The sequence below is a fragment of the Mastacembelus armatus genome, chromosome 23 (assembly GCF_900324485.2).
Source record: "Mastacembelus armatus chromosome 23, fMasArm1.2, whole genome shotgun sequence".
In the NCBI taxonomy this organism is placed as follows: Eukaryota; Metazoa; Chordata; class Actinopteri; order Synbranchiformes; family Mastacembelidae; genus Mastacembelus; species Mastacembelus armatus.
The window spans coordinates 8,650,774-8,677,064 of record NC_046655.1 but is presented as its reverse complement, the minus strand read 5'-3'; the positions used below and the strand labels follow the sequence as shown (position 1 = coordinate 8,677,064).

Sequence of the window (26,291 nt, the reverse complement as noted above, 5' to 3'; positions counted from 1 at the left end):
TGCCTTATGATCAGAGTTTAGATGAGTTAATAGTTTTGTCTGTAAAATGTCAGAAAAGTGTGAGAATTTCCCAGAGTCCAAGGTGACGTTTCTTGTTTTTTCTAACCATCTGTCCAAAATCCACAGACATCCAGTTTACTAATCCAAGTCCTCTTAAAGATTAAGATTAAAGATTTTACATCCTGAAAAGCTGAAACTAAAAGTCGTTTGGCACGTTCAAAACAGAATAGTTGCCGGGCAGTTTTTCTGTAGTTTACTGTGGTTTCTGTAAGATGACTAACCATAACATTTGAGAGAGAATCATGAGAAACATCTACTTCTCTTTCGGTGGTCCCCAAAAAGGGAACCACTGGATTACAGCATCAGCTGTACTATGATATAACATATGGTGCTGTACTGTTTTGGGGTAAATCTGTGCATTTTAACCAACAGATGGCAGCACTACTCTGAATATCAAACCTCTGATGCTGCACAGAGCATGCAGCACATTGGTTACTGTATCAAATTCCATTTACCACCATCCCCACCCCAGTCTATTATGTTTAATACTGCATACTATGTCCTATAAAGTCAGTGATGAGGGTTGCTGCCCATCTGATGATGCAATTATCAAAGTGTTCTTTTCATTTTAACAATGGAGGCTGCAGTATTGCATTGTCATTGTTTTGGAAGAAAACAATACAGCTCATACAGTTATGCAAAGTATTTGTACACACAAAGAGCAAAGCTTGGTGGCTGAGGCTTCCTTTATCATTCGTAGAAAGGACCAGGAATAGGTCCATTGTGTATTATTTATTCATTTGCTATCGTGTAAACCATACCTGAGCAACTTGAGATGTGATTTATTATTTGACTGAACAATGTATTCTAAAAAAAGGAGATATGCATCAGTACATAGACCATTTGTGTTTTATCCTAAGGTGCTTAATCCTTGGCTATCCAGAAATTCTTTATTACCAGTGCTTAGTAGGTAGTTAGAGGTTCTAATTTGATGCTAGCCAAAAATGGTAGTTTTAATCTAATCTAATCTAATCTAATCTAATCTAATCTAATCTAATCTAATCTAATCTAATCTAATCTAATCTAATCTAAGATCTTTAAACTTAAATTTACTGGAGAGCAGCATGTGCATGGCTTTTACTTGTGTTGTGTTGTACCTTAGAAAATATAAAGAAATATTATTCATCTTTGTCTCAAACTATACTATATTATAATGCATTTTTACACCAACCTGTCATCCAGTTTGATTATTAATATATTACCTTTAACACTTTCCATAAGCTTGGATCCTTTCTGTATAAAAAAAGACAGCTAGAAAGATGCTGCACATTGCACAGTTGATTTTTTTTTTTTTAATCAAGAAATGCAACCTCTGATGAACCACCTATTTTTCTTTGCCAGCGTGTTGCCTTTTGGTGAAGAAACCACAAACTCACTGTCAAAATTGGATTAAATGCTATTAGTGAACAAGGTATCCTAAGTCAGTTCTTGCATTAGCTGCCCTGACAACATGGGTAGGTTCAATATCTCACTGGACACCTCACCCTTATTGAATGTTGGAAAATTTGTTTATATTTCTACTAAAGCTGCAAAGCACATGCTGTCATTACATTGTACAATATAATACATGATCTGCTGAATAGCTGGTGATAATCTAATTAAATTTACACAACATATAGTGTGAGAACATTCTAACGTATTGTTTTTTTAAATTATTTTACTGCTGGTATTCATTGACAGGAGCTTATAAATGTGAAGTCATAGTTTTTCTGCTGTAGGTCCCAGGTCAGTTCCTGTTCTGTCCTGTTCCAACCACACATAGATCTCACTAGTAGAAAACAGTTCTATGGTGACATCCCTCAGAGAAGAAGCCTAAAAGCCAGTATGAACAAGGCCAGAGCAGATATTAAGTATTACATCCCATCCAGGTACGTAGGTTTAAAAGTCAAACATTCACGTTTCTTTTCCACTAAAGCACATTTGACACCTTCTTCAACATCCTGTCTTTCTTGCTTCTACGTCTCCTCATTTCTTCCAGGAAAAGCTGAGGCTTGGAGGAGACTAATGGTGCCCCCTATGGGAAAGAAACTGAGTAACTAAAAGAATCTACCAGTATCTGTGGCCTGCAGCCAACTGCTCCCTCAGAGTGCAGCAGGCCACAGAAAAAGCAAAACAGAGTGCCAGATCAGAATTAAGACTGATGAAACTAATTATTTAATTAGGGAGAACTAATAATTGTTAATAGATAACTGTTCTCTTTCTATTTGGCAGCCAGGACATTAATGTCAGGGATGTTGGCAATGGGCAGAAATATGAGACCCAGTTATCTCTGGTGCTTCTACCTGTTTCCTAACTGCTATGACTATGGCTTGTTGGAGCCAGTCATCACAGGCCAGTGCTCCAAGGAGGAGAGGAGGAAGAATGATGAGCTGCTCTGACTATAGGAGTCTTGCACTACCTTTCTGTCTACCTGCGGGATAGTTAGGATCACAGGGTAGAAATGAAGTAATATCTATATAATATTTTATTTGCAGATTTTAAATTCCTTATATATATATATATATATATATATATATATATATATATATATATATATATATATATATATATATATATATATATATATATATATATATATATATGTACACACACACAAGGATGCAGGGAAAATATATATATATATTTTCCCTGCATCCTTGTGCTTCAGGCCTCTTGGGCAAATAACCCCAAAGCTACACCAACGGTGAATAGTCGTGTTGAGAGCACTGACAGTCTCTGCCCTGCCCAGACAAAGTGACACTGCACCTGTATTTGTTTACACTCAGCCTGTCTTTGTTGATCAGAACACACACTTTCTCAGCCATGTAAATAATCGTGATTTAAATTTGATTTGTTTTATACATGCCTCATTTTCATCCCTGACATTCTGTTAATAACAGCCACTCCCTAATCTTTACTAAGTAATTAAAGCCACCATCAAACAGATTACATCTCATTAATGGGTGACACAACTGACTAGATTACATACATCTTAGGTTACTTCTTCATCTGAGCAATTCAGGTTCAGCCCGCAGGTGCAGTTTTAAGAGGAGTTTGGTTTCTGTTGTAACGACACCCTGCTCAGGTGGTAGACCTCACCTGAGCATGTAATCCTTATCCTCTGTTCTCCCCTTGTACGATGTGTGTATTGATGCCTACAACCAAAGAGTACAAGCATTTGTGCACCACGCATGCATACACACTGTTATTTGTCTCATTTTTGAATCTTTATGGGTGTTTTTTAGTGTATGTGTAAAAAAGCATTGGTGAACAGGGGGATCTGCTCAGCACCACTGGGGAGAGTGCAGCAGTGGGAGTGTCTGGTGCTGTGCTGTGGGGGGGCCAGTGCGGACTATGATAAACAGGTAACACCACACCACAGACCACTGCTGGACTGCTGAAAGACACGACAGAATAGTGATAATAGAAAGTGAAGCACACAGAGTTCTGTTAGATAATACAGGAGTCATGTCCCTTGACAATACCCATAGAAGGACTGTGGTTAGCTTGATGATAGTGACTTTCACTGAATGGTTAAAATCTACAGAATGTAACCTCATCATGTAAAGTTTATTTTGTATTCTTACAGTTTGATATGTTTAATGTATTATTTATTGGAGTAAATTATTTTAATGATAAAATTTGTCATTTATATGCCTGTTTCCTTGCTGTTATGCACAGGAATGCACAGGAATTACACAGACCAGTCACAATCATGTGCTGGACACTGAAATCCAGGCACTCAAAGCCCTTTTTACATGTTTGCTCCATCAATTTGCATCACCAGTGATCAAAGGTGTATTGCCTCTGCTGAATTGCCTTTATTGCCTTTCTTGAACCACAAAATCAGGTTGCCATTATAATGCAACTTGAATGAACATGGATCTATTTGATATTGCTTCTAAATGAAAAAATAAAAATAAATGCTGCCATCAATAAACTTAGAGTGCTTAAAGGACCCAGGAAAACATATAGAGTATGTGATGATAAATAGTCTTGCCAAAGACCAGGGCTAACATCAAGGGTCTGTATACAGTTATGCATCCGCTCCTGGGAGGAAACATTAACAAACAGTGTGCTATATCAAAAACATATGGAATGTCTGTGACTAGTTTTCACAGTTGATATTTGTGTCTGATTTGACTGTGTATGTAAATAAAACGAAAAGAGACAGGGTGTAACCGTGTTTCTGTGTTGAATATGTCACAATACAGAGAGAACAGATTGACTCTATTTTCAATAATCAGTCTTTTATTCACTATATTCTTTAAAATATACTTTGTTTACTTACTTCAATTAGTATTTAGTCATTGGACTATATTGTATGTTGTATTTTTAGGGGTAGTATGCTGTTGTTAATGAAACAATAACACAAAGGTTGCTCACTCCCACTCCATGCTCCATGCTCCTCCACAGGTGTTTTCACTTATTTATCCTGATTGACTGTGGGGACATGTACAGGCTGCAGGTGCTTTATTGGTCTTTTTAGTCACAGAAGCCATTAGCTTCAAACAGTTATCTACTTGTTAGCTACTTACACATCTGGCAGACATGAAGCGAAGGTATTTTTGCCTTCCCGACTACTCGAATAAATGTAAGTCCAATATTCAGTCTTCATTTTGCTCTGTTTCCACCAATTCCCCAGACAGTGGTATTTAGCTTGCTAACTATACTAATGAGCTAGTTATATGCTTAGCAGCTAGCTGAGTAGCACACTTAGGTTTGGTATTTGAACTAGCAATTGTACAAGTTACTGTGTTTGTTTTGTTGTGTTGATGTTTTTTTTTTTTCTAAAACCACATCCAAACAATGAACTTCAGAAGGAGCATAGAGCTGCAGGGTTTTTCACTTTGTCAAAATATTTTGGTGAGGCAAAAGCTAAAGGGCCAGCAGGGTTGAGTATTACCTGCCACTGTTAGGAACCTCTTTAACATTATACATAGTATGTCATTAATTGTATCTGTCTATCTGTCTTCTCTATATATTTCTCTCTCTATGTTTATCTGTCTTAGTAATAAAGCAAACAAATTAACAGTCCATTGTTTATCCTCCATTGGCTCAGGTGTTGTAGAGCCTGATGGCAGTGGGGATGAAGGATCTCCTGTATGGTTCAGTCCTGCAGTGCAGTGAAGTGAGTCGTCCACTGCAGCTGCTTCTCTGGTCCTTCAGGGTGTTGTGAGGAAGATGGTCAGTGTAGTCCAGAATGGCCTCTACTTTCTTCTGCGTGCATCTGTTCACCACAGCCTAGAGTGAGTCCAGTCTTGTTCTAGTCATATATCACAGGTTTGATCAATGGAGCCATAACATTACAAGGGTAATTTCCAAGTAGTTGAAATAGTGAAATAATGCTGAAGCAGGGTCGATTCTAGGATCAGAGTTTTATGGGTGCAGACAGTTACATTCACGCAGGACCTTATGTGCCCAGTGCTTTTTCTGCCAACTTGATTCTGCTCTCTCCCCTTCTCTCCCTGTGTCCTCCTCTCTCCCTCTCTGTACTGTCAACCAAATGGCCAGCTTAACATCTGATCTATGATAACATCAGATCTATGATCTAATAAGAGGTCTAAATTGATCTATATTGATTTACAATATTTTTGAGTTAGCATGTTTACAACATCTTATGTTAGTTAATAATGGGCCAGATGATTAATTATTATTATTATGTTGAGACAAAATGTTGGTGTGCTTAACCACCCCTAAAAAAGGATCTAAAATCAGCCCTGTGCTGAAGTAAACAAGCAGGCCAACTTCCTGTTTTCATTAGTATGAAGCCTGGTTTTCATGTTTGCACACAGTGGTTGCATATTTCTGACTGAGAGTGCTAATGAGTCCTTACGAAAGACTTAGTGTGTAATGTTCCCATTGTGGTGTTGTCAGCAGATACTGCAGGCCATGTGTGTATTCACTCAGGCTCCTCTGGGTGGTGAGTGTGTGTGTGTGTGGCTGAGTGTTTGCTTTTGTCACAGTGATCTTCTCTGGTATAAGGAGAATGAGTACCATTTGTTGACTGTGCACCTCAGTTTAATCACTTACTGGTTGCTTACCAATTAATTAGACTTGTCCAGTTGTTACGTCAGTTAATATGGTTGTCAGTATTCCCTAGAACAGCAAGTATTTGAATGTCATGCAAACATGACATATAGACCAGTTCAGGACTCAAACATCAAGGACTAGTGTGTAGGCTTTTTGTTGAACCCTTTTGCTTCCTCCTCTTCCTGTCTTAGTTCATTTGTTTATTTTATTACCTTGTCTCATCAAGGAAGAAATAACACAAGTAGGTTTATGTGTACCAGGAACTGCTGTGTATTCTGCTATAAAAAGCAACTTACAGGCATAAGCCAACATTACCTGCCATATAAGTATTTGGGACAATCTTTGGACTTTGTGTTTGCTGAGACTTGTTTAAGGTATCTGCATATGATCAAACACAAATCTACACAAAACTGTTGTGTACAGTTAACAAAACCATACCAGTGGTATGAGTCAGCCAGGAAATAGGTTGCAGAGCTTTTTTGTAGCTTATGATAGGGAACATTTGTCCAGAACTGAAACACCCAGGGCACCAAATCATCTAGTTTCTAGCTACTCAAACACTAACATTTGCTTTACATTCTCCTTTATAACTAGAATGGTCAAATAAAGAGGAGATCCTACCTTTTCCCTGGATTCTGCTTGTCTATTTTATGACAAGAACAAGTAATCTGGCATGAACAAAAGTGTACTGAAAGTAAAGAAATGTAGGAGGCACAGTCATGTCACAGAAAAATTTTATTTTAACTGAAACAGAAGTCATACAGTACATGCTACTACTTCATTGTTACATCAAATTGCATTTTATTCCAAAGTTTTATAGATTTGCTGTAAGCTGTTTGGTATTTTTTTCAGTTAATTAGTAACACAACTCAAAAGTAAAGTACAGTTATTCGGCCATGGAAAAGCTTAAGTAAAAATGTCTCATGTTTAAGAACATCAGTGTAGCTGCCAAGTAGAACAACAAACAAAACACACAATATGTGTTTTTGACATGGTTGAAACAGGCTGTGTTTTTGACACTATAAGATACAATGTTTGTGTCAGTTGTCTTTCTAAATACACCAGACAAAATCCAATTTGATTGCTCAATAGAAATCATCAAAAGTCAAACAATAAATTATTATAAAATGAAATATTCTAATATATTTCAGTGTCACTCCCGAGCATACAAGGCCATACAAACATTACTTTTGCACTGTATTGACGTATGTAGGATGATTTAAAATGGACTCAATTCTACAAGAGCAGATTTCACATTCATTCAAGCTATGTATCTAGTAAATCACTATCAATAGATTTAAGAAAATGCAGCTCCACAACAAGTCAATACAAATAATCAGCCTTGAGAGCTGTATTTAGAACAAACGCTTTTCTAATCATAAGGAAATTATAAAACGGCAGTTTCCTAAATTACAGGATTGATTCCAGCACTGACTTAAAATACAACTGTTAGTAAAACACCTATAGCTGCTAGTAAATTCATCAACTCACCAGGTGCTTAGTTTCAGAAATTAACTCCAAATGACTGTTAGTAACCTAATATAACTTGTAAAATTATAACAAGTTTGTTAAATTCATCACCATTTCTTTAGTCACAGTGTAAGGAACTTCAGTTGGTTTGCTCAGCAGCCATAAGACCACTGCAACACCAAACCACTGGAGTTTTTAGGGAATGTTTTACTAAAACCAATTCCATTTGAATTTACAAAAACTCTGTATTACAGTCATTTAAAGTTAAGATGATTAATGGATTTAAGTTATATGTTTTCTTGAACCATGGTTTTTCTTTTTGCATCAGCTCTGAGGCTGCTTGACACACTGCAAAACCTACTGTTACAAGGCTGTCTGTCAAAAACTACTTTAAATGTCCACTGGTTTGACATAAAGTTGCTTAGCAAATGTGCTGTAGAGATAATTTGACTTGGCTAGATGTGGGGATGGAATAAAGTTTTATGTAAGGTTAAAAAGGTGACGAAGCAAAGCTGTTATTTAGTACTATTTGACAAGTGCAAGACCTTAATTCTTTGACTATGCAGTTATGAGCCATTCTTCCTGTATTAGTATAAAATTAGCACAGTGTGGCTGAATAAGTGGTCCTGTTTAAGTGCATATCAGAACATCATCAAGTTACACCTGCAGCTTTCAATGAGCAAACATCAAGTGATGGTTAGACCACCACTGGTGGTCATAGGAGAATGACTTTAGTTGGTGTGTATTGACATTTGTTATTTATTGCTCTTTTCATTTCAGATGAGATAAATTTTCTGTGTAACTAATTAATGATAACATAAAGAAACTGCCTGTCAATTATTGATGCTAAAGAATATTTAGCTCCAAATGTTGACATGGTTTTGAAATGTCTCATGGGATACGGACCCAAATTTAAAACTGTAGCATTTAAATAAGAGGAACCTCGTGGATACTTGGCCTTGGTTCTTTGGGTCCAGTTGACTCAGTTTGCACAGGAAGGCACACCAGCAAATTAATGTGTGGTTCATGAAAGATTCACAGTAAAATCTGATTTGGCTCCTCATATCTATTCAGCTACAATTTTTTTGCTACATACATTACGGGATTTATCTCTGCTCTAATAGTTGACATTTTTTACATGGGGGTCATTATCACATTAGGTGAAAATTAAGCTAAAAATAGAGGTGATCATTTTAAAAACTGTAGGAAAGAGAGAAAATTGGCAGAGTTGCTTTAATAACTCTGTTTTAAAATACTGGCTTTTGATTTTTAGGAAACAGTTTTTTTTTTTTTTTTTTTTAAATATATATTTCAGTTTTTTCTTGTTTAGCATGCATATATATGTGCTACAGTTAAAGCATGCCAATGCATATGTGATACATAAATCTGACCCAAACTAGTCCTGCCATAATGTCTATAAGATGACAAGTCTGCTGCAGTCAGTAAAAAAGATATTTCATACTTCTTGTAAACTTGCTAATATAACAATATCTTACATTAGAGAGATAAAAATGGCAGTAGGTTTAAAGAATTTAAACGGGTTAGGTAAACAATTAGGGTCCTAGGTGTTTTATCTTCATTAATGGTCCCAGGATATTGGGCATTGCAGAGCTGATATCTGGAAGATGTCTAATCTGCTACTGGTAACAAATGTCCAGACTCCAGAGTAAACTGCACAAAATGTTCTAACGCATCTTCTGCTCTGTGAACCAAATGAATTATTCTCAGGACTTCAATATATTGACAAATTTTAATCTAGAACTATAGGGCTGACCTGTCCAGGGTGTACCCCTGCCTTCCACCCAAAGAGAGCTGGGATAGGCTCCAGCAGATCCCTGTGACCCTGGTTAAGGAATAAGCGAGTATAGAAAATGGATGGATGGATGGATGGATGGAACTATAGGGCTAAAGACCTACTATATATGCCCTGAATAAATAATGTCTAGAATAAATAATGTCTTGTCTCTTGTCATTAAGGTGAACAGATGGTAATCTCTAAAATGAAAAAACTTCAAAGTATTTTTTCCTTTGACTCCAGTTCCCCATTGACCTCTCCCTTCTCACTACTCGATTCATTTACATCTTTGGTGCACCTGATCCTAAGGAGGACATTAGACAGCACGTCCTGGTACAGACTGAGGCAGACCCATCCGGGCAGGTAGAGGAGAGTGATGAGCCCCATGAAGTTGTGAGGATAGTGGGAATAGTCCCAGGAGCAGGCGCCGAACTGCCTCAGGACCAGACCCCAGGAGAACTCCCAGGTGTAGATGAAGCAGATGTAGATGGGGAGGCGCCTCCACGTCCCCCAGCCTCTGCTGAAGTGCAGGTGGAGGTAGAGCTTTTCCACCATGAAGCTGCAGCTCCCGTACATCAGGAACGACCACAGGGAGGTGTAGCCGCTGAGGGACCGGTCCGACCTTTCCAACAAGTTGAATACAGAAGTGAAAAGCACCTCGTCCAGAAAGCCATGCATCCCGAAAAACAAGAACCGCAAAAAGCCGGGGAGAGCCTGGAAGGAGACCCGATTATGACCGCTGTGGTCCGGCCCAGGGCTTCTCTGGAGGTCGGCCGGGCAAGAGGCGTGATACTTGAGCCTTGACAGTCCTCTGTGAAACACCTGGGCGAAGTACAGAGCCAGGATGTAGTGCACTGCCAGCTGCGTCCCTGATAACATCCTAACCTGCTCGGTCAAAGTGTTTACATTCCCGATGAGGATCTGCAGCCCGATGTAGACAGACGGATAGAAAACAAGATGAAACACCACAGGCCGACCTCGGAAGCACCTCTTCTGAGAGTAAATCTTCTCCAGAGCAAAGTGAGTCAGTGAATGCATGATGCAAAGGTACGGAGAGGAAAAGCCCACCAGTTTAGGGTCCCGATCATTGAAAACCCCATGTAAGGAGGAGATCAGGACATCCAGAGTGACGCCGTGCATCCCGTAGAAGTAAAGCCGCATCCACCGCGGCAGCTCCCGCAGTGACCCCGCCGCGTCCTCGATCTCTCCGGACGGTTCTTCTTTGCGGGACATTTGTACCATTTTTGAGGCACCGACCAGGTCTCCTGATCGGCTGCCAGGACCGTCTCGCCACCGACTGTCCATGATCAATTTGTCTGGAGAAATTCAGTTGTCCTGTTTCTGCACATTGTTTTCTGTTATATTCCGCTGTATACAGTGAAGTGAGCTGCGGCTGCAAGCATCTCCTGCAACTGCACAGACTGCTGCATTCACTAACCCTCCAGAAAAAACGGATATTCTGATCTCAGATCTCAGAAGTCCTGTTTACATAATGTTCAAGTTCTCTACGTCCATTTTCCGTAACAAGCGTATTTTAGTCCATTTGTTTTCTTTCATATAGCTTTGAAAGCCAGTTTTAATAAGTCTGACTAAATATTGTTTTGACATATTTGTCAAAATAATTATCATTAATAAGCAATTGGTACAACTGGTTTATCGCCTCTTAAATGTCCTTCAAACAGATTAGACATGCTACAAATTGCTGCTGATATAAATAGTATCAGCATTTTCAGGAAAAATATCAATAGTCTTGGTATGTCTGATATGCCGTTTAACCCATCTAATGATGGGTTAGTCAGTGTCAATTAAGAGAAACAACTGGTCGGACGAGGTTTTGTTGCTCTTGTCTTAACATTAGCATCGTAATAATAATCCCAAATTCCCAACAGCCCATGAAAGCAACATAATTGAAAACCTGACGGAGGCGGTAGTTGTGATGGAGACTGGGCGTTTTGGCTCTGACGCGGTCATTAACAAACCTCACGTCCCCCTGCGACGTCCTGACGCTGTTTAATTACGAGTCGTTAATACTAATTACATCAGATTATGGTGTTTCTACGACAGGGCCATATCAATCTCCCCTATACACGTTTAAAAAAGATCAATCCATCACCTTTCATTAGAATTAATCGTCGCTCTTATCTTTCTCAAAAGAAAGAGATACATAGGTTTGTAATAACTGCAGGAAGTTGGGACTTTTTTAGGATGTCTGATGTTAATGCAGCCCCCAGATAGTTTGCACCGCTTCCTTCTTAATACTGTCTAATTGCTGCTCTACCAATGAGCTGTAGCAGGGGATAAATCTATATAATTAAAATTTTATGAGCTATTTTATAAGCTCAATGTGAGGCTACGAGCAAACTGCGATCAAGTATGGTCAAAGTCACTAACAATTAGCAATAGGTATTGGAATAGGAGCAGCTGTGCAAACAGAAGCATTTGAAAATAGGTTTCAATATATTTCATCACATCAGATGTGAATCAGCGTTTGTGGTGATGTGTATTCAGAGGTGTACTGAAAATTTTGGCATTCTCTGTACAGAACATAAAATACATGTAAAGGTGGGATTTCTGATTCAAATCTAGTGAAGCTTGTTTAAAACCTCTTACACAGCCTGCAGGCAAATACAGAGTACAAGTAGGTTCATACAGATGGGATGGCTTGCAATATCCCTGAGTGGCCACAGATGGGCACCGCTGAGTGTGTAACAAAAACAGTGATGTATAGATAAGGCTCATTTTCACTCACTGTGAAGTGAGCCCAGATATTGTGTCTACACAGGACTTCATAGTGCAGTTTGGTGCTACCATCTCAGTTTGAGATGTGTCTGTTAGTTAGTGAAAATAATATCTGTGTGTGCTGAATGCATGCATTAGTGCTTAGAAAGAGTTGTAGATTAGCTTGTGCTTGTGTTACCATGGGGAGAGTCTGAATTTGTGTATTTGTTTTTTTTAGCTTTTTGGCAGCTTCACACTGTATATTTAACAGTATTTGCTCGCTCATTGTGAGTGCTATATAAGTGTCAGCATGTCTCTGTAGGTTACAGTTACAATTTGTCTGTGTGTGTGTATATGTTTATGCTGTGTGTGAATTCATGTGCCTGCATGTGTACTTGTGTGTGCACTCAGAGGAAACAGAGATATTAGTGGTCTTTCTGGGCCACAGAGATAACGGCTTGTCCCTGCATGGTTTCAAACCATCAGAATCACTTGGACACAGGGTGAACTCCAGCCTGAACCCACTTAGCAGAGACCCAACAACTAGCACAGCAGACTCAGCTATAAATAGCAGGACAAATAGTTTCAAATAGTCTGGGTCAAATACAGAATTATATATGGCTAACAAGATATTACTCCCTCTCACTCACCTACATATAGCCTGCATATCCACTTCTGCTTCATCCTCTCAGCCTGCACTCTGTGTACTGTTGCAGGTAATAGCAACTATTATTCTTCATGCCTTTGAAGATCAATAATTCATTTTCCCATTTATTGTAAAGCATAATGCAGTTATCATAAACAAATTAGATTATCGCTTATAAACAGTACACAAGAAACTCTAAATCTCCTTGCTTATTTCCTGAGGTAGAGATGTAGATGTTGAGGATTTCTGGCTGGAGGAGACACATTTAGTTGTGCTTTAAATCCAGCATAATCATAAATCAGACAGACGATTTTTATCAAGATTAATTGTAAGTTTAAGGCAGAATATGGCTAGACACTCAGCATTAAGCATGATCTGGCAAAGAGTAATCACAGAAAATGAATTTCTACATAGATAATTTCAGGCCTTTTGAAAAGTGAAGCTAATCCCTGCACCTAATCTGCCTCATTTATTGGAGTCCTATGTATTATTACTCTGCCCTGTACTGTATATATTTCAGAGATTCATTTATCAGAGGGCATTGAACCAGCAAATATTAATTACCCCATGAGAAGCAAGTCAGAGTAAAATAAGAAAATATATTTGAAACCCAGATGTTTTTGCAGAGCTGTAAATTATCTCATGATATCACAGAATTATGTTGCAACACCATGGGTGGTGCTTAGCTTCAGAAAACATAGCCATCCTAGTGTGTAATTAATGTCTTCTATTCAGATGATTTTCAGACTTGATGTTGCACAGTGGCACAGTTATAATGGAAGCTGTAAAATGTGTAATTTATATGGAATAGAAATCAGCATGTTTATTTCCTTGTTGGCATGTAACATAATGACTCTCCTTTGTGCATCAGTCTCATCAAAACCTGTAGATTTAAAAGACCTGGTTTAGACACTAATTGTGATCCAGGTATTTCACTGATAGCTAGTCTGTTCCTCGTCCTTCAAATATTGGATATTAAAGAGTGAAAATGCTGCCAAAAATGTTAGAGACACAACAATTCCTGGTATGTGTTATCAGAACATTAAAGTATAGAATGGAAAACACTTCAACCTGCTTTTGCAACACTCCTAACTTTGATGGTACACTAGATGGCAGCAGTGTGATACAGTCTCCTGTGGTTTGGGTGGGCCCTGAATGGGTAAATGTTGTTTTCATTCATAGAAACAAAAATAATACTGGTTTGCATGTAGTGCATTTTAATGCTTAGTGCTTATTTATATGCATCAATAATGGCCAATATCCCTGAATAGCCATGACAGACTATTATGTATGTTCTGTGGCCTTAGTGTGTTATACTCATCACTGTGTGCTGAAATATTAACAACAGGGGCTTAAAGCTAACTCCACTACTGGCGTTATTCATATAAGACTCATTTTGAGCCTGAAATCTGAATATGTTCATTTAGCTTTTAAAGGACTGTGGACTGTACACAGATGAAAATAATGTACCAGGTGCTTGGCAGGCTCTCTTCAGTTGCATACAAAAACATTTTCCCATCAGATATGTCCTGTTAGGCTCATTACAGGGTGTGAATGGTTGTAAGATGAAGCTACGTGATGTTTGATTGATGTGATGCTTGACCGAGTCCCAAAGGAAATGAATGTGAATCCGCAGTCATGCACTTAAAATGAGAACCCTACAAATGTAATTTCAGAACCTATTTCCTCCAATTTGAGTCATTACTGAATGGACTGCTGGCCCCCATGCTCCCACATTGTCTCATATGGTCAGGTTGGGAAGAGTAATGTGTTGTATGCCCAGTCTCTGATAGGCTCATGCTGTGGTTGTCTCTGTGTATTTCCCCCTTGTAATTTATTTATTGTAATTTTATACATGTCCATATACAGTTTTTGATCTGGAGATATTTTCAGTGCTACTGTGTGCCTGTAACTTACAGGAGAAAGTTGGTGTGAATTTGTGCTCCCTCCAGAGTTGGTAGGAGGAAGAGGGGGAGGATAACGATCAGTCTAACTGATAGGAGGTTTGCACTATTCCCGGATGTAGTGCAGGCTCTTGTTTGCAGTTTCTCCCTCATTAGGAATTCTGTGCAATCCTGACACCCTCTGGGGGCTCACCTGGTCATAAAGCAGCACAGCACCCTGGCTCACCCTCTCTCACCTAGTCTTACCCTTCACTGCTCTCCCTGTCTGCTCTATAAATGCTCTCTCCTCTCCTTCTGATATTGTAATTCATTTTGGTCTGACTCACCCTCACACTTGTGCATTCACTGGTTGTCTCTCTACCATTATAATTTTATGAATCATATTTTCTCCATTCTATTGTATATCTTCAAATATAATGCATATAATTAATACAACCTGCTGTTGTTGGAGTCTTAACTGCACTCACTCTTTTCTGCTCATCTCATTTATTTTTTCAAATACTTCTTCTCTTCTCTTCTCCTGTACAAATCCCAGTGGAATTACTAGTATTATTAATCTGTGCCTGCAACACCCATCTTATTTTTCTGCTTATCTTCACCTCCTCTTTCATTTCATCTTATCCTCTCTGCTCTCCTCTCTGCAGTATCCTTCGTGACCCTCCTTTTAACCTTGTCATCTTAAATAACCTTTTCACCACCTCCTCCCCCTTTCACGTTGCTTCAGATTCTTTCTAACCTTCATTCCCCTTTTCACCTCTTACCCCACTTACCACCCTTCACGTGGCTGCTCTTTTTCAGCAGAATCTATTATTCTTCACACAGCTGCAGACTTGTAACCTCCCATGCCCCCCACCCAGTTGCATAAGCATTTTTCTCTCTTCTATTACCTCCCAGGAGTATTTCTGTTTTAGCAAACTGGCCTACACAGATACTTGGGAAAACTTGGGGGTATTGTACTAATTTTGGTGATCCATGAAATACATCTAACACTAGTTTTACTTGTTTAGTATTAATTAATAAATATTAGCACGCTAACATGATAAATGGAGCTAGTAAACCTTGGTATGTTTGCCTTAACATTTAGTTCAATGCACTGCTGTACCAAAGTATATCATCACAGGGCCACCATTATAGCAAGACTGTTATCTTGTTATTGAAATACTTTACGTATTTACGATACATGATAAATTTGAACGGTAAAGGAAATAGTGAATAGCCTAAATATTTTTGGACTATTGCCTAGATATTAAAGAGAAAAATCTCAGTTGCAGTGGAAACAGGACTTTATACAACTTTCAAATAACCTCTTATCGCTTTCTTCCCAGCTCATCTGAGAACTGTCACCTCTTTCGTTTATCCAACCCCCATTTTATCCTTTGAATTGTGCCTTGCTCTCTCTCTTCAGTAGCTGTAAATTTCTCCCATTTTTATCTTCCACACCTGTATAACCTCTTTGACTTTTTTCTAGTTCCTCTTTAGTTTCCTGTCACCTCACTGTGACTATTACAAGTCTTCTGTTCCTCCCTTGACCTTTGCTTATTCTAATTACTCTCCTAAATCTTCCTTCCCATATTTCCTATATATATATATTCCACTCCATGTTTATTCAGCTCTGAGAAAACCCAATTAGTTAACTTACTCCGGCTCTCTGGGTGCCTTCTGTGTATCTGTTGCCAGATAATCTCTGTCCTGTACTTCAGACTTTGTAGACTGACCTTTCCACCTTTCTATGCCTTACTCTTTCTCTCAGTCTAGACTGTCAGGGCAGAAGTGGATTGCATGATTTAATTTTGCTTGCCTGGGGCTTGAACTCTTGTGAGGAGGAAGTGTCTATTTCATGGTAGGAGTCGTTCTGAGGTAATTTGCAGGGATGGATGAAAAGAAGTACCGATAGGCAGACAGACATCACCATAGGTTGGTATTGGGAGCCATTGTGTATTCCATCCATCGTATGCCCCAAGGGGGGTCTGAAAAATTGTAGGCATGGGGTATGAGACTCTAGGAACATGTGTCATGCTCTGATTGGTTCACTGGCTATGGATGGTAGTAGACCTTTAGTGATATGGATATGGATCATTGATGATGCTTCCTGTTTCTCAGTTTCTGCCCTTGGTATCTCTTTTGTCTGACTGGGATTTTCTGCAACCCCTGTCTGTACTGTGTTTACATACAGCACCACCCCGTCTGTCTTTTCTGTCCACACACGGACAATCAGAGAGAGAAATAAAGACAGACAGAGTGATGGGCATGGAGAGAGAAAATAATGTTAGAGTACAAGAGGGAGCAGAGAGACTGAGAGTTATGCGTGGGATGGGTGATGGGTCAGCAGTGTGTGTGGCTGTGTAGACATCCAGTGAAAGCAGAGCATAGGATGTCATCTATTAACAGTGGCGCCAGGAGGTAAACAGGAAAAAGCAGCAGGTGGCTTGTCTTTCAGACCTTGACCTATGACCTTCTGGGTATTGTAGTATTTCTGTGAGCCTTTCTCTGTGAAGTCTGTTCTCAGGTTAGGGGATTGGAAACGCTAAAGCTCATCATTTTGAATGTGTTTGTCTATTAGTATGTTGTTTATTGGGGCAGACTGGCAACCTATCTCTGGGATTTCCATCCTGTATCCAATGTGTTATAGGCTGAGTTCTAGTCTCCACAAATACATGAATAAATAAATGGTGGAAGAAATAATTTAGACCTTCCACACTATGGATGTGCAAACAAAATCACGCAGTCAAATTTTGTTAGTATCACTTTCCAAAAGATAGATACCTCAATTCCTGCCCTATAAAGGCTATTCTTAGCACTCTTTGAATAAAAAAATTGCTTGACTATATAAATAAGACACTGTGTTCAACTCTATTATGTCAAAATGCCTTATAACACTAAAATAAAGTTGCAAAGTGAATATAGATACCAAAATGAGACTTGCTCTTGATGGAAAAATTCAGTGAAGAAAAACAAAACAAAACATTTCCCCTAATGAGGTCCCATGGCGACATGCACTCACAGGTTAACAAATGAAACTCTCCAGTGAATTTTCTTGTATGTTTCACCCTGAAACTTGATGCTTTACTCTGTATTTGTTCTGCTGGTCTTATTGCTCTAGACATGTGAATTTACATAATTCTTGTATGTTTAAATAACTACATTTTTATACTTTCAGGATTTCAGTCTATCTTAGCAATTTATTTGTAACCCTGAACAATATTATATGTGAAATGAACCTGAGGAACACAGGACTATTATTTTCTGTAGGGTCTCCGCTGATTAATTGTTTTTTGTTTTAGAGTAAAAGCAATGATTGAGTGAGTGCAAACCTCCAACAGACGCTTGTGGCATTAACATTATTCACAAATGACCAAATGACTTTTTCACTCTCTTCACATGAATCACTGGGGACAGTCCTTACTTCCTGTGAAAAGGACTGAATGTCAGAATTGAATGTAAATCGTACAAGCTGCATTATAATGTGTTTCCTAACAGTTGATTTCCTGAAGGAGTGTGTCACTCTCTAAATAATCTGCATGACACATCTTTTTAATGTAACTATCCCCAAGGAACTGATGTTTTTGCCTTGTATCTGCTCAAAACAGCAACACTCACTTCCTCGTTTGTCTTTTTTTCCATTTTCCTCCAGTCATCTTCACTTTCAATTTAGATTTAGTCCTTACAACTCTCTATTATCTTAATTTTTTCTCGTCTTTGTCTTTTGTTTTTCTAATCTTTTTATTCCTCCACCTCTTTTTTGCCACTATGAATGTGCCTCAGCTTTGTATTTCAGGGTCAGCTATGAAATTCATCTGTAGTTACTGTTCCTTGCAGTGGTGCTGAATGTTTAAGGGTTGCAGATGTTGCATGCTCTGGCTGCATTTGTATGCAATTTGTATGGAAGTGGTCACTTTTATATATTTTCTTTCAGTGAATCCCTTACAATGCTTTTAGAGGCGTGTAGGGTCCAGTCTGACAATTTTAATCCTCGAAACCTTGAGCATTTTTGTATATGTGCATTTCATCCTATTCTAATATTTTCCCTATGGCCTAACATAACACTTCAAAATAACTAGAAGTAGAGTAAGGATAGATAATATATAATGATAATTGACTCATTAATCATTTGATTAAACATTAGCAGAGTGCTTGTCCAGGACCCAGCTGCCACTGATTTATCTGTGGATGTGAGTAATATAATATAACAGCTTAAAATATCAAACCTAAGTGTTTGCCCAGACAACCAACCCACAGTTACTTGATCCTTGTGTCCATATTTCTGACAGTATGCTGTCATGTTGTATGGCCCGGATGAGTCAGTTATAAATATCCAAAACATAGTTTTATCATTAAGCATCTGAAAGTTAGCATTAACCAAATATATATCAAAATGAAGATGTTGAAAAAGAATTATTAAACCTAGAAACTGTCTACACACATTTTACAACAGAAAATTGAGGAAGAAATTCGCAGAATGACAAAGCAAAAAAAAAAAAGAAAAATTAAAAATGTATATTCAAATACTGGACCTTTGGTTAAGTGGAATGTCTTTATAGAATAATCCATCAACCCACTTCATTGTTACTCCTCGGCAGAGTGCCCTTTCATGTACAAAATGCCTGTAAACCCTGTGAAGAACAGAGGCAAGGACATGCTGTTTTCGTTGACATAATGAATTTTCTTTTTCTTGCCATAATCATCCACAAATGCCAGAGAGCTGTAAGGCCTCCATTATCATCATCATCATTATTATCCTTCTTGTGTGGAAGCCTGTGAGCACCTAAAGAAGCATAGCTGAGGTCATGAAGCATGTTAAGGTCATAAGCATGCCATGGGAGACAGTCGTTGACTAATGCAGGGTGCTGGCAATCATCATAATCTTCATACCTCTACGTACATATAGCTGCACAGTGTATATATATATACAGAAGCACATAAACACACCCCGATCATTGCACTCAGTGTCAGGGACTAACTGGGTTAAGGGTGGGCTAGAGCACCTCTGTGTGTATCACTGACCTGCATTGAGTTACATCAAACTCCCCAGGGTGACGGTATGATCCGCTGTCACGGGAAAATGAAGGGTGAGTGGAAGCAATGGGGTGAGGAGGAGGAATAGCAAATTGAAGGGAAGAGAGAGAAAGGAAAGAAGAAAAAGCTGCATGCGAGGGTTGACTGAGAAAAATGTAGTAAAAGTGAGTGAGTGCCTGCACAAGAGGGGATGAATGGAACATACATGAACATACACGCATGCAGGCAGTACAAACCCCAAAAGTTAATTATAACCCAAAAGGCTGTCTGAAATCATGAGTTTCTTTATTCCTCTAAAATAGTGAGGAACACAGATGCATAAACTGTTTTTAATATCTGTCAGAGCTCTGTGTAGCACCTCTAGTCTAGGAAGAACATTTGTTTCGCTTCACTGTGTACTGCGTCTGCTATATATGGTTGAAGTGACAATAGAGCTTCTTTGACTTTGACTTTGACTTACTGACTGGGTTTCTGGCCTTTGGCCTGCTACTTACTGGAGTTGCTTGTCTGATTGTGTAAATTAATATGTTTGTTGCCCTGTCTGACTTTGTGTAATGGCTGTATCCAAATGTCAGAAATTATTTTAGTTGGTATAATTATATTATATCTGAAAGTGTCTCAGATAAGGCCAAAGTTGTATTAAATGTAAATTTTTCTTTAAAGAGCATTTTTTAAAATTTAAATAAAATCTGAAGTAATCACAAAAATTGGGATTTAGGCTCTGATGTGATACACAGCAGGGCCACAGAATAAAATCTGGGAATAAATCATGAAATGCTACTTAGATGATATTAGCACACAGCTGACAAGGCTGTTTTGATTTATGTACTGAAGTCTGCAGGGTTACTGGAAGAACACGTACAAATGTTTCTTTCTCTCTTTCTCACTGTCCCAGCTTGTTTCTCTCTCTTTCTGTCTCAACTTTCATGATTCACTTTTGCTCTTTTCATTCTTTCTCTGTTTTGCTATCTGGCTGTAACGCTGTCGTTTTTCCTCATCTTCTCTGCCACCTCTCTTTTGCTGTCTTTCTGTCTCCCACACACCACCCACACCCACTGCTGTCTCCTTGTCTGTTAGAGCCGTGCACACACACACACACACACACACACACTGAATCAGACATGCACAAATGCACACTTAGCAGCTGAAGACCTTTTCGAGTGAAATGTCAAGGGAATGCAGAGCTAATGCCAACCATTAGATTTAAAATCTGGCAGACAGTGCCTGTGCACATAAGCTTAAATATGATGAGGATATGTGCATGTTTGTATGGAAAAAATGTGCATGACTGTGTGAATGTAGCTACATTAGAAAATGTAAATGTATGAGTTTATATCTGTCATCTATTGTTCATCACAGAGGTCAGGCAGAAGCACAGTGTCAGCTAAAGGAATGAAAACTACGATATGTGATTACTTTCTTTTTTGTTTTCTTGCCTCTCTTAGCTTTAGAAGACATTTTCCTTTTAGCAGCCTTTGAGCTTGACATGATGTAACATCTCAAGGTGATATTCTCTCTTCTGCACTACATTTCTGGTTTCAGATATTTTTGTGGTAGCTCAGCATTGCATAATCATAATCTGCATGACAATGCACTGTGTGTAATTCTCCTAAGATAAGTTAAAATTAACCAACATATTGTTAATGGTACAGAAACTTTGTTTTAGATTCAGAATGTAACATATCCTTTTAAACCATATTCTTATCAACATGGCTCTGAGAAAACTATCACCATTTATTTAATACTTAGCTTAGTAGCACAGCCTTTGGAGAAAATACTTGTTGTCTAGAGCTTTCTGCAGTTCGGTGACATTTGTACACCACTCTACTGGCAGCTCTAATCTAGTCTAATTTGTTCACTGGACGTTGTCCCAGAAGGATTTTGGCTTGTACAGATGTGGTTTTGGAACTACAGCCTTAATTTCACAGTTTTTTTTCCCAACATATGTCCTAATCATTACTGGCTGTGGAAGATGAAGGATGAAACTCCCAAGTTTATGTCACTGTATTGCCACAGTGTTCTCTCACTAAATGGTTCGATGTTGGTTCTTGATATATAAGCTAATTTTGTCTTTGTTGGAGAGTGCACATAGACACAGCACTCACAGCAGGAGAAGCCAGTGGCCTGTGCATGCATGTGTCTGTGTTTGCGTGTGTAGTAATTGGGGACAGAACTCTAATGACCAAATTATTATTCAGCTCAGGAACACAGGCATGAGAGGCACATGGACTCACAAGTGCATACACAAAGAAAGAGCAATGATTTGTGACTGTGTTTTTGCACACAGTCTTCCCTGTGTCTGTATGCATGCATTTTTATGTGTGAGCGTATGTGCACACGTGGGACTACTGTACGTCGATCTGTCTGTACGCCCGTCCCCTGCCTGTGTGAGATGATGAGGTCACTGGGCCGAGCCTCTTAACTTCACAGTTCAATTTGGATTTGCATAATCCTGGCATTAATTTCCACAGGGTGCATCCATCCAGCGTATCTCGTCAGGTGACAGCGTTAGACAGCTATCCCATGTTTCACCGCTCCATCAACAGAGCAGAGCAAACAAACATGCAGGAGAAGATGAGTGCAAAAACCACAGGGTAAAGAATAAAGAACCAGTGATGATTTATCAGACACAATGATGGACCTGTGAACTTGCTAAATAAGCTGAAAGAAAAAGAATGAAAAGAATGAAAAGTATCAACAGGATGGAATACAGATGCAAAAATAAATGTCAAAAGAGACAAATAGAAGATTACATCTAGACTGGCAGCATTCATTTTCTCAGAAAATTACAATAAAGGGCAATCTTTAATTAGTTTGAACCTCTAGATATTTATTTATCACAATGAGCCTGCAAGCCGAACTGTTTGTCACTCATGCATAAAGAAAAATAGATTAAAGTTTTGTTAAGAAGTGTCTTACTCATACCACTGTAAGATGAACAAATCTTGCCCCAGTCCATAGGAATTATGTAGAAGAAACTAGTGCAAAAAATGAACATGAGACTGCTCCAATAAAAGATGGAGCTAAACGTTAAATATTATATTATTGGGAACTACCACAAGCACTGATAACTTTAAGAGTAAACAGTCAAATTATATGTTTGCTAAATAGCTTATCTTAACAACAAAACTATTTAAAACTAGTGAATAACTGTATTTCATAAAATGTTGACATACTCTTTTAAAAATGTGTACTCTTCAAACGTAAACTTTTACACAAGTGATGTTAGTGGATGAATTTTCTCAGATTTGACAGCAGCCCTTGAAAACCATAGAAGAGATATGAATACGATGTGTAGTCCTCCCTGTGACTAATAAATTGACTGACACTCTGAAACTCTGGAGTGTCCCTTTAATATAATTTAGATGTTTACATCTAAATTTTCTTGTCTGGTTTACTTCTCTCCCTATAATTCTGGCTATCAATTTTAATTCGATCCACTGAAACCTTTTCACACAAATACAACCCATACTTGATAACAGCTGCCAAACTCTCCTCAATTTCACACATTTTATCAAATCAGTCAAGTTGTCAACACTGAGTCGAACAGGAAAAGGAAAAAAACATGTTCCCTTGACAGCAGTTAATGGTTTGATGAGCAGGAAAAAGCCTCTGATTTTTCTCCAGGGTTAATCGAGGTGACAGTTGGCTCAGTGGTACCAAGATGGCTGCTGTCGCCTGAGTTTGACCCAGTGACACATTTCCTGTCCCATCTGTCTGTGGGCCCCAGAGGACGCGAGATGCTCCCTGAGCGGTAGTGTGTGTGTTTCAATGTGTGTGTGTGTGTGTGTGTGTATGAGGTTGCATCTCTATCTTGACTTAATGTTTACTCAGCCAGCCCCAGCTTGTCTCTGAATTATTCAGTCATGAACACACACACATTTACACACTTTGCCACCTCAGTGGCACAGAGGGTGTGCTGTCAGCCCCTGCTGTTAATTTGTACCAGACATACATGGAAGAAAACCCAAACCTCTGTTGCCCTTTCTCTTCACCATTATGATCTCTCATCTTCGTTCTCTCCTGTCTCTTTGACCCTTATCTGTTTTCTCTCCTCATTTTCGGCTTTATCTTTCTCCTTGTCTTTCATTCCCTTTCTCTCTCTGCCATCTGACTCTTCTCCGCTCTCTCTCATGCATACGTAAATGAGAAGCAGGGAAACACTTCTTACTACTCCCAAAGTTCTGCAGCTTTTAAAGATGCATAATTAAGTAGTCTGGAAAGTGAGAGACAAAAAAGGCTTGGTAACACAAGAACTTTATAGAGTGTATAGCTGGTCTCTGGAAATGCTGGGCTCTATAATTTTGGTGACGTAGTAGCGACACTCACATGACTAGTTTAACTCTGAACTACTCTAAATATTGGTGTCTCTTGCCATAATACAAGGGCTTTAAAGAACACACTAAATTGGGAGTAAATGATCGCCATAAGAAAATGTTCAAAGGGCGATAGGAAATTGACAAACCATGGAAGGCAAAGAAAAGATACACACACACACAAGGTGAGAACACAGACACTCCCTAGCACACCATTTTCAGTGATCCCTATATCACTATCTCCAGTTAACAAGCCTCATAATCTTTCAATCCCCAGAAATCTCATGGATCAAAGTATTTCTTCTTCAGATCTTGGTGCTATTCAGCACTCTGAGATGAAATGCATCAGGGCTCAAATGTGAGACTCTGTGTGTGTGTGTGTATATATGTGTTTGTGTGTGACCGTGCATGCCTGCCCTTTTATCTTTCTCCTCTTTCCTTCCTCCACACTATCCTCATACTCCTTGGTCCTGATTGCAGCATGATACAGCAAAATGCAAATCCCTTTGCAATTTCTTTTCCATTCTGAAGCTTTGTGTAGATACACTTCTTCCCTTCTATTCCAAGTCTTATGTCTTATGTTTCTTTTTTCCATTCTTTCCCTCTCTGTAGCTCTACTTTCTCTGGCTTTACACTTTCTACATTCATTTCCTCCTCTCCCTTTTTTTCTCTTCCCCCTGCCCACACCTCTTTTCTGCCCTGCAACAGAGAAGCTCAGGGGTGAACAATTCTCCAGAATTTATTCAGAATTAAGATCAGTTCTGCTAAACCTATTTATAGCCTCCTTCACTTACTCTGCTGTAAATCTGGGCACACAGAAATGTTGTGTATACACGTAGTTATAATCAAATTGAGTAACAGTATGCCTACAGTATATGCGTATGTACATTTGGATGTGTATGGGTGAGTTTGTGTGTGCCAGACTTGGTCATGCATAATAAAGATCTGTGGGTCTTGTCTGGGCTACCTCACTGTAATTGAATATCATTTTTTACATGGTTATTATATGCTAATATTTTAGTATTATAGGATTATATATGCTATCTATTGAATAACAAATAGTGTTTTTGGTCTGTAACTACATGTATGTTTGTGCAAATGTAATAGTTTACAAGTAAACATACTGTAGGTCTGTTAAATATGCATTCATGCAGGTCTGAATGTGTGCCAACAGTGTGTACAATATGTGTGTATATGCCAGTGTGTGTGTATGTGAACATGCAGGGCGGGCTGATGTGTTTCAGTCCAATTAGCCAGTGACCCAATTCTCTCTGGCTGTCTCAGACTTATTCTGTGGTTGTAATGGATTCGCTCTATCATCATATCCAATCTCTCTGTCTGCATTACAGTGGAACACCACTCAATTTAACTCACACATGACGTTTCTCTTACCAAGGACAGCTCAATCAATATCTGTGCGCACAAGCCCCCCCCCACCATACACACACTCCAGTCATAAAGCTTACAGTTTACAAGTCTTAAAGCCGGGATTTTACCAAGATCTGCAAGTTGGAGCTGTTCCACTCCAAAGTACATGTATAGAGAACAAAACTGCTACAGCAAATTTGCATTGTAGGACGCAAAATCACTCACTAGATTATCTTTAGAGGCATTTTTATAATTAATAAGGTACTACATTTAAGATTTAGTTTTATATAAAGGTATTATATAGGACACTGGATTTGACACTTTTGTGACTTTAAAGCTTCAAATATGGCCAACATGCTCACAAGTTTATATATCTTGCTTCAAATGTCAATTGTATTTGCTGCGCTTTTTTCTCAGTTCTCTTTTTATCTTTTCCAATTAATTTTAGCTTTGTTCTGTTGGTATGACCTTAAGCATGTAGGGGTCAAAAACTGTTCTTTCTCCTTTAACTAGTATTTGTTAAAGGAACACTTTGACATTTTGTAAAGTAGACTTATTAGCTCTGTTTGAGTGACAGAGCCAGGCTAGATACTTCCCCCTATTTTCATTCTTTGTGCTATAGTGGCTACTGTGCTAGCTAAATGATTTCTGGCTGTAGTCTTATAGATGACACAAATGGGTGTAAAATATGTACTGTATACTGTAAATACAATTTTGTTATTACAGTATGTAGATAAAAAGCCATAGCATGTGATTTACAGCCTTCTTATTTGCCTGCAAAAGTAACCAAGTCAGCTGAAGTCAGCATCATGTCCAAAGCAATTCTCTAGACTGTTCCTTACCACTATCAAGTCATTATGGCTTCAGATGCTTCAAAAGTAACACCCTTGTAGTGGTTGCACTTATTTAGTCTTCGAGATAAGATGACACTACCACTAGTGTGAGCCCGCTGTTAGAGCTAATAGACTTGGCTTTTAATTTGCATCAGG

At 38.7% G+C, this 26,291-nt stretch overlaps 1 protein-coding gene across 1 annotated transcript; it reads right to left on the bottom strand.

The window, feature by feature from the left end:
• Positions 1 to 9,424: 9,424 nt before the first annotated feature.
• tmem229a (transmembrane protein 229A) lies at positions 9,425 to 10,657 on the bottom strand. Its single transcript, XM_026327201.1, has one exon. The coding sequence runs from the start codon at positions 10,640 to 10,642 to the stop codon at positions 9,554 to 9,556; it is 1,089 nt and encodes a 362-aa protein (XP_026182986.1). The 5' UTR covers positions 10,643 to 10,657; the 3' UTR covers positions 9,425 to 9,553.
• Between the last annotated feature and the right edge of the window lie 15,634 nt (positions 10,658 to 26,291).